General features: G+C 39.4%; 1 protein-coding gene across 1 annotated transcript in view; it reads right to left on the minus strand.

The window, feature by feature from the left end:
* LOC143032602 (glutamate receptor ionotropic, delta-2-like) overlaps positions 1-7,308 on the minus strand; it is a 12,606-nt gene extending 5,298 nt beyond the window's left edge. The window contains exons 1-7 of the mRNA XM_076197472.1: positions 7,090-7,308; positions 6,748-6,940; positions 6,291-6,461; positions 5,231-5,366; positions 3,040-3,172; positions 1,105-1,299; positions 396-587 (exon numbers count right to left, since the gene is read on the minus strand). Of these exons, the coding sequence (XP_076053587.1) occupies positions 396-587; positions 1,105-1,299; positions 3,040-3,172; positions 5,231-5,366; positions 6,291-6,461; positions 6,748-6,940; positions 7,090-7,308 (1,239 nt within the window). The remainder of the gene's footprint in view (positions 1-395; positions 588-1,104; positions 1,300-3,039; positions 3,173-5,230; positions 5,367-6,290; positions 6,462-6,747; positions 6,941-7,089) is intronic.
* Between the last annotated feature and the right edge of the window lie 2,177 nt (positions 7,309-9,485).

Here is a 9,485-nt window from a genome sequence, read left to right on the forward strand (position 1 = left end):
GATTAAGGAGTAGATTGATATTGAGGCAAACTGCGCACCTATCAGAATTATTTTACAATTGCCACTCATAATGTATGCACCCGGATTTACAGTTTTCTGGCATCCGTTTTTTAACCTGTGCAAACAAAATTATTTTTTGGCAAACAATAAACGACACTTCAACTAATATGCAAAATGGATACTCTATGTATGACTGTCATGTTTCTTCGGTTTTTGACGAAGTCTCATTTCCTGTCTGGCATCACATCAATCTCCTCTTGTCAGTGGCATGGTAATGGAGGTCCATACAAAACCCAGAAGGCATCAAGTCCACTAACTACTGTGTTCAAAGTACCCGTGTGATCTACACAAAACCCAGATTACACCAACTTCTCTTCCTACTGTCTTCGGAATACCTGTGTGATCAGGGTAGCGAATATGATGAAGGAGGCGGTGACGATGGTATGGTTCTTGGAGTCTTTGGTCTCTTCAGGAGCGGCCCTCAGGAGCAGCCAGTAGCACGGCCCCGCGAGCGCCAGCGCCCCCAGGAAACACACCCAAACGTACAACTGATAAGGGCGTACTAGCGACAGCCACTGGGGCAGGGGCTGCGGCAGGGGTGAGAAATGAATGTAGATCATAACAAGAACAATGGGGAGAAAGCGAGAACGAGGAAGAGGATGTAGAGGAAAATGTGGATGAAGTAGTCATTGTCTGTAAACGGGAAATCGGATATTGGGAACCTAATACCGATTAAGAGACCAGAGAATGTATGTTGAGACATTGTGACAAGTTGAAGAAGGTGGGAAACAAAGACATCCGCCTGAAGAATCTTAGGGCGAAACTGGTCAGGAATAAACTCCAAACTAGACCCGTGTCTTCTTTTTCCACATTCTTAAGAGAATGTACAGTATATATGTAAAAAAGGACTCCTATTCTTATTCCCCCTCATCTTCGTTATCCTATGTATGTTATTAGATTTGCAGTAGACAGAGAAGATCCAATAAATATAGTCACCCCTTAATCACACCCAATTAAAAGATACAAAAACATATTTTTTTATTTGGATGTGATTAAAGGGTGGCTATAGTTGTTGGATATTTGCTATCTGCTACATATTCATACCTGTGGTTTACTGGTTACGAACGTGAGAGGCTCGGTGTGGTAGCCGATGGTAAAGTCGACGTAGTAATCGCGGTCAGCCGTGATGGAGATGTCCATGGAGAAGTCAGCTTCGTAGCGTTCAATTGTCCCGATCACACCTGTCCACGACCCATTGGGCAATTGGTATCCCCATTTCCCGTCCACTGGCTCGTAGACCTGTTTGAAAACCAAGTCATCACTTTGCGTTGACGCGCTTTATAGAGGGGTTTCTCGTAAACGTTACACAAATCAGGGATTTTCCGTGATCTTCAGGAAATACATTGTGTTTATGTGTTTTATAGAAATGTTGGAAGATCATTGGTGTGTACGGTATCTTTATGTGGAAATCCTGTATTTGAAATTTGAGTTATTAGCGATTTTCTTGGACCAGTGGTCGGGAAAGTCAACGTTTACTCAGTCATGTGTATAATCATTATAAACAAATTAATTCCATTTATTGTTTGTACTATTTGCTTTGAATAACGCCCTGTCTTCAACGGTAACGACTAACGTTTATTTTTGTACTTGAGCGTGGTCTATCATAACGAGAAGTGTGATGAAACAAACAAATAAAACTTCATTTCAATCTCTGCGGTGCATCAGTTCACTTCCTTTCAAAGAACAGAATACTTGATTGACAGTACGATTGTGACAGAACCCTGTGAGGATAAGTTTAAAACCGAACGTTACTAAACGAACGAGAACAAAAGATGGTGTCCAAAGAACAGTATTTCATAAGTATTGAGGAAGTCGAACTGTTAAAAATACTATATTTCGTACGTGACTGTTTCTTGTTTATCAAGTAGGATCTACAATCTGGCGATACGGAAAAAAAAAAAAGATTATTGAAAGTTGACGCGGACAGGAGTTGCAGTTCTGTATCATGTCTTAGTGGAAACGTAGCCACTAGCCACTAACCATTGTGAGAGGGGTTTTTAAAGTCATCACCGGAGAGGTTCACAGGTGGATTCAATACGTTGGCGACAGCCGGGGTAAAAAAAAAAAAAAAAAAAAAAAAAAAAAAAAAAAAAAAAAAAAAAAAAAAAAAAAAAAAAAAAAAAAAAAAAAAAAAAAAAAACTCGGTATAGAAGGTCTTATGATAATCTAAGAGATATTCTTGGGGTGCCTTATTTGAAAGTACTGTTACCCTTCCCCCACTTTTTGATTATTCATATGTTTATTTATTACTTTTTTATTTCTACTAATATATACAAATTTCAGGTTTGTTTCAAAAACCCAAAGCCAGTTGAGGCCGGCGACTTTTGATCGCACTCGAGACCCTCTCGGGAGAGTCCAGACCAAGCCATGGGGGTCATTTGTCTAGAGTTGGTTTGAATCACCTCATACGGTAACATTCTGTCTTCGCTTTTATGTGTTAGAAGATTTAGCGATTTGATCGAAATAACTGAAACGTCATCAGAAAAGTCTAAACGCCATATAGATTTTTTTTTTAATTTCGTTAAGAAAAAAAAAGAAAAAAAAGGGCCGGAGGCCTGGACTCGAAGCGCCGACGAGAGAAGCGAGCATCGCCGCAAACCAAGCGTCCACACTATATATATGTATATATATATATATATATATATATATATATATATATTTTTTTGTTTGTGTGTGTGTGTGTGTGTGTGTGTGTGTGTGTGTGTGTGTATACATATGTATGTATATATACGTATGTACATTATATATATATATATATATATAATGTGTGTGTATGTATGTATATATATGTATGTATATATGTATGTATATATATACATATATATATACAGTATATATATATATATATATATATATATATATATATATATATATATAATTTTATTTTATCTTATTTTATATATTTATTTTTTCTGTTATTATTATTATTTTTTTTTTATGAGATCCTTGAAATCTGCAATAAAAATCCTACAGACTTACATTATAGCTAAAGTTAAGATGTCGAGCGATAGAGTCCATGATCCTGACGTCGAGGCAGTCAAGCTTGGTGACGGGGGTCGTGGAGGAACCGTGGCGGTAGTGCATGAAGGGCGGGAAGTCCAGCGTCACGGCCCTGCAAGCGATTCAAGAAGAACTCGGTGCGTCCGGAGGACTGAAAGCGTAGACTCAGGGGTGACTTGTTACAGGTCTTCAAGATTTTAAAAGGAATTGGCAACATCAAAAGTCTATCAAAATAAACAGCATGTGAGGACGGAGCCTTTATTAGTGCGACGTTTCGCTTGGTACAACTTTATCAAGTACATAGTCGTGATACACAAAACTCGACATTAAACTATGTACTTGAAAAAAACTGAAACAAGCGAAACGTCGTGGTAATAAAGTCTCCGTCCTCACATGATGTTTATTTTGATAACCTTATCGACAACTGCCAATTTCATACAACTTCGAAAGTGATGAATTTTTCACATCGAATATAGAACCCTTACATGCCCAAGAGGCACCCCGGGGCAAAGTTCTCAGTGACGACCCTCCCCCCCCCCCATCACCACTTTCCACCTCCACCACCCCCTACTATTTTAGCAATTGGCTTGCGAATTAATTAAACATATTTTGAATTTTATATTTAATGTATCTATTGCAGAAAGGATAAGGGAAAATATTTCATATTCTGTTTATTCTAACGCAAAATTCGTCGACCATGGTAAAATATTTAGGGCTTCTTTGACCTTTTTTGTGGGCGACAAGTCCAGGCTAGAATTGCCAACCCCGGGCATATACCTCCCCCCCCCCCCCAATGTGAGGGCTCTGACTGAATACGAATCAGACGAGAAATAACGGTCTCAAGCTGTCAGGACGTATTTTTAATTTGGATGTGGGCACAAACAACCCCAACCGTGTAGTCAGTGAATGGAATAAACTTCCTGCAGAGGCAGTGCAGTGTAGTCCGATCCGAAGTTTTAAGACTCATTTATATAAACACCTAAGCAATAGTCTATGCCTGCCAATGGTTTGCTTCGCTTGTTTATTCATTTCTTCATTTAACTCTATGTTCTTAGCAACCGACCTAGTTATGACCAAATGTCGGTATATTCTTCCTTTGTTTTGTAAAGTTTTGATTATGCCTATGAGGTGGGCCGTGTACGGTGATGTGTTAAGTCAGAGGCAACCGCTTCAAGGCCCCTACACACTGTCAGTCATGATTGCACAATATTCATGATTGCGCAAGCATATCCTGTGTGAGTGGGTGTGATTGAGTGTTTGCGTAGATGATTGAGGAATTTCCAACACGGTTTGATTTTGTAAGCTCAAGCATAATAGTTACACCATCATCAATTATAGTGGCGATGATTGCGCCAACAGCTCAGTCTTTCATTTGTAGCCAAGAATGGCTATGCATGCAGCCGCTTTACTCAGCTTCACTCCACAAACTCCAAGAGGTAAGTAATGATTGCTCAATCTTACTGACAGTGTCTGTCCCAAACACTGTTTGCACAATCTCGATGACTGTGCAGTCATGACTGACAGTGTATAGGGGCCTTCAGGTGAGAACAAAGCTTGCTACAACGTTCTGCCCGTTAGAGGGGGTTTACACGGTCTAACGGTTCGTCGAACGCGGTTCGATAGACACGTGTTAAGTGATGTGTGAACGTGTGAACGGGGTAGTTGGTTGTCGAACACGTTGGTTAAACCCCAAATACCCCCGTTCACACGTTCACACATCACACGTGTCTGTCGAACCGCGTTCGACGAACCGTTAGACCGTGTAAATCCCCTCTTAGTCTGATCGTCTTCTTGATGAAGCTATCATGTGTGAATTGTCGTGGTAGGAATAAAGCCTTCCTTTTCACATGGTGTTTCCTCTAGTATGTCAACATTGATTTAGAAAACATCACGTATATCTATACGTTCCAGTTATTTACGGATTTATTTTTTATATGTTTATTTATTTGTTGATGTTTGTATTCATGTATTTATTTGCTTATTTGTTTATCTATTTGCTTATGTGTGTATTTTATTAATTCATCCAATTTATTTATGTACTCCTATATCTATTAATTAATTAATTGATTAATTAATTTATTTATTTATTCACTTATTTATTCATTTATTTATTCATTTATTATCAACTGGGCACCTTTCTCTGAGATGCACAATAGCCATAACCACTTACCGGAAGACATGTCCGTTACAGTCCCGGAACAGGTCCGGGAAGAGCTCAGTTTTGGGGTTCTGGAAACCACGCCTCGGAGACCATCGACTCCTTACCAGAACCTCCGGCTCCCCGCCACTACAGAAGGGGCAGTTGGCTGCCAACGGAAGGGATCACGTGAAGACCAAACAGGAAGGAACTGAGCCTGTGTTCTTACCCTGAGTTTTATGACCCCCCTCCCCCCGGAGCCATGACAAGAATTTAGGGATTTAGGGGGATCATGCCCTGCTGCTGTTACAAATTATACACTTCTATATAGTGTTTGGAATCTGAATATGAAAAAAATATAGGATAATTATGATTGTCAACTCTGTAATAAAGCAAAAGGTTTCTCTTCATCGATATGTTATCATTATTTATTAATTTTTTATTTCTTTAATTTCTACTTTTTATTTTATTATCATTATTCATTTATGTATCTATTCATTTATTTTTGTTGGGAGAAAAATGGAAGGGAGCCACACGAAAGTTGAGAATTCATGAAAGAGGGAAATTGAGTGAAAAAAGTTGAAAACCAGTGAATTCTAAGCTCTTATTAGGTAATGGTTTCGCTCACTTATACATCATCTCATTGTTACCGTACCAGAAATATCAATGACATTGATGTTCGTATTTATTCAGTATTGGGAACTAAATGCGTGTGCCGAACTCAAGAGCAGGAGGTCGTGAGTTCGATTCCTGGGACCCACTACGTGCCTCATACCTTGGTTCCCGACAGCTCAGGCCAAGTGGGGAGGCGACCCAAACATCTGGCTAAGAAAAAAAAAAAAAAAAAAAAGCGGCTTGCAGTAACTGATAGGGTTTGCCCTACCAGGGGTTTCTCACTTCCCATTTCGCGGGGGTGGAATGGTGAGAAAGAAAAGTGTCTAGCCACCCTTTTTGCGAGTGACAGATGATTACATTAGGAAAAAATAGATAAACAGATTTTAGTTGTGGTCCACTGTTATGCTTTCACGCAGACGGAGTAAAAGATCATTGTGCAAGTGGTGACCTTGCCAGAGAGAGAGGGAAAGAGACTCACACAGAAGATGGAAAGTAGCTTCATGATGTCTGGTTCCGTTGGGGCCGAACGCCGGGCTCAAGTAGAGAGTGTTGTAAGACTTGGCGAAGACCTGGTCCTCCAGTATCTCCTGGACGTTGAAACTCTCTCCGCAGTAGCTGACGAAGTAACGCTTAGCGCCAGGAAACCAATCTACGAAAAAAGATTTCTCCTTGTCTCATCTGTCAATAGTCTTTAAGCCTCGTCTACACGAGGCAAGTTGAGACGCAAGCCAAGTGTACAAGTTACTTAAACTGAAGATGAAAGCGAGCAAGTACATCTTCATACAGGCCGCTTGTTCCTGACTTGGCCTGTATGATCATGTACGTCTTCGCTTTCTTCTCCAGTTAAAGTATCTTGCGCACTTGACTTGCCTCTCAACTTGCCCCGTGCAAGCGAGGCTTTAGAATAAGACGACCAGTAAGTTAAAGAAACTAACCGGATCGTGGGATGACTCTTAAAGCTTCCTTCAAGAAAATTTTCTCGGCGATAACGAAGTAAGCAACGCAGTAGATGTTGTATTCGAAGTCAATGTGGGGTGTGGGTCGCCCCGTAACGGTTCCGGGGGAGGCCTCGGTTGTGAACGACATGACGTCATAGGCTATCAACGGTCTCTTGGTTTTTTCTGTCATCTGTTTGGAGAGGGAGAAGTCACTTTTGATAAATGGAGTAGTTTTCATGAATTATATATAAATAATTAACGAGGTGTTTTAAAATCGTGTACTAAACCAAAACAACAAAATTTGCGCTGACTCAGTCTGTAAGGCTATACCGAACTTACGAGCTTGGCGATGGCCTCCAGATTGTCAGGGGCTCTTGCCTGCGTCAATAGGACTTGGTGGCAGCCGGAGAGGCGTCCCTTGGCCAAGATCGCCAGGAGTTCAGAGGCGGTAACATCAGGAACTGTCACTTCCTGAGGCTTCAGGCCAAGAAAAGCGCTGACAATAGCTTCATGGCAACTCACGAACACCAGCACAATAGCCCATTTCATCTGAAACATTTCAAGCAAACCATTTTCAGATTAGAAATGTATTTCTAGTGTGTCCACATGAATTTAAACTTTGTTTAACATTAATTGATAACTCGGTTATTCCACGAGAAGTAAGAGGATTCTGGAGTGTGAGGTGGCAAATGAAACGTTAAGTCTAGTATCTGGCGTTCCGACCTCTTGGGCAAATGTATCTCGAAGAATCGTGTGATGTTCTATCGTACAAAGTCGTTGAATTAAAAGAGCAGTGTCTCCCTCTCTGCCCAACACGTCGGCAACATGAACAGTAGATTCCAAAGAAGATTAGAAGAACTGTGTGATGAGAGTGAATGGAAGAACGCAGGAAAACCGGGAATTGTGAATAATCTTTCCAGTAAGCAGTTATCCAAATTAGAAAAAGAAGTTCTTTCTCATGGTTTAGAATTTTATACATAGATTAAACAATGTACATATGTGGAACAGGTGTGCCACAATTATAGATGGACAGATGAAGACACTGAAAAGAGTTTCAATCAAGGTGTAATAGTGTGCTGTCTAGCAGCAGTAGACAAACACCCCAATGCTTTACCAACTAGGTGCGTGTCAGCCCTCAAAAATCTTGAAGAAGTCAAGGATCTAGTGATCACGTAAGCAGACAAAGGCAGAGGACTTGTAGCCATGGATAAATATGATTACGACAGGAAAATGTTTGATCTACTCGAAGATGGGAGTTCTTATGAGAAGAAAAGCAGCGGATTCGCACAAGATACGGCGATAAAATTCAATAAGAGAGCGAAGTAGGTTTTGAATAAAACTAGTAGAACTAAGAAACTATTGAGCTTGTTAGAAGAAACATTACGACAACCTCACATGAAAGACTAACCTAAAACATAAACCAAATATACACGTAAGACCCATAACATCGAGAATAGAATCAGCTCTACATAGATTAGCAAAATATTTGGCGAAACCCCTTACGAAAACATTAGGTATCATCAGTGATGTACACCTATAGAACTCGTCTGATTTACTAGACGGACCTAGTGGCATAGACCTAACTGGCAAAAATCTAGCCAGCTTCGATATTCAAACCTTATTTACAAAAGTGTCTGCAAAAGGAGCAATAAATACCGCAAAAAAAAAAAAAAAGTCACTGAAGAAGGCCCAAGTGGTCTAAACGTCTGGTACTGAATGAAACACTCTAGCCCGTTTCATTTGCCACCTCATCTCCATATTTTGTCAATTTTACATATATACATATACACGTAGACATATACAAATACATATACGTATACCCAAGTACATATACGGTATGCATATACATATGTAAATATACATATGCACACACACACACATATATACACATATATATATATATATATATATATATATATATATATATATATATATATACATATATATATCTTTCTGTATGCTCAATCTTGCCATCATATCCCACGCCAATGAAAAGCTTGGCCACACACCTTGAGCCGAATCCAGTAGGAAGTATGCCTGATCATGAAGTTACACACTCTCTGCCAGTAACTGCAGTTGTGATAGTAACAATCTCCGGCTCGACGAAGAGAAGTCGGTTTTCAAATCAATTCATTGTCCGTGTGTGTGTGTGTGTGTGTGTGTGTGTGTGTGTGTGTGTGTGTGTGTGTATGTGTGTGCTTGTGTTGTGTACATGTTTTTGTCACTTTGTACATGCAGGGTGTAACCTTTGCGTGACGATGCACTGTGTAAGAGACATTAATTTTTAACCGGTCGATTATCAACTTCCGTGACAACCTCCACAGTGTATTGTATGTGCCTAGGCAAGTGGTCTGTACTAGTGATCCGTGATTATTATTATTTTTTTATCTATCTATTTACTCATTTATTTATTTATTTATTTATTTATTTACTTATTTGTTTATTTATTTACTGTTTTTAAAGGGTGGGCGCACAGATCGTTCGCTATTATAGATATGTGTATTGTATAATTACTAAAGCTGCAGTACTACGCGATACAGATCAAAATCGTAAAATTCATTTGGATAAAATATAAGGAATTTTTATTTTTTTTATACATTTATTAATTAATCTATCTATTTATCTATTCATTCATATTTTCATTTCTTTGTTTATGTCTTGATTTATATCTTATTTCGTTTTTTTTCTTCCGACGTTGTCATGGCCCGAAAGCTCTCCTGTCGTCATGTATAAAG

Source organism: Oratosquilla oratoria, chromosome 14 (assembly GCF_046742065.1).
Source record: "Oratosquilla oratoria isolate Oo_2021 chromosome 14, ASM4674206v1, whole genome shotgun sequence".
In the NCBI taxonomy this organism is placed as follows: Eukaryota; Metazoa; Arthropoda; class Malacostraca; order Stomatopoda; family Squillidae; genus Oratosquilla; species Oratosquilla oratoria.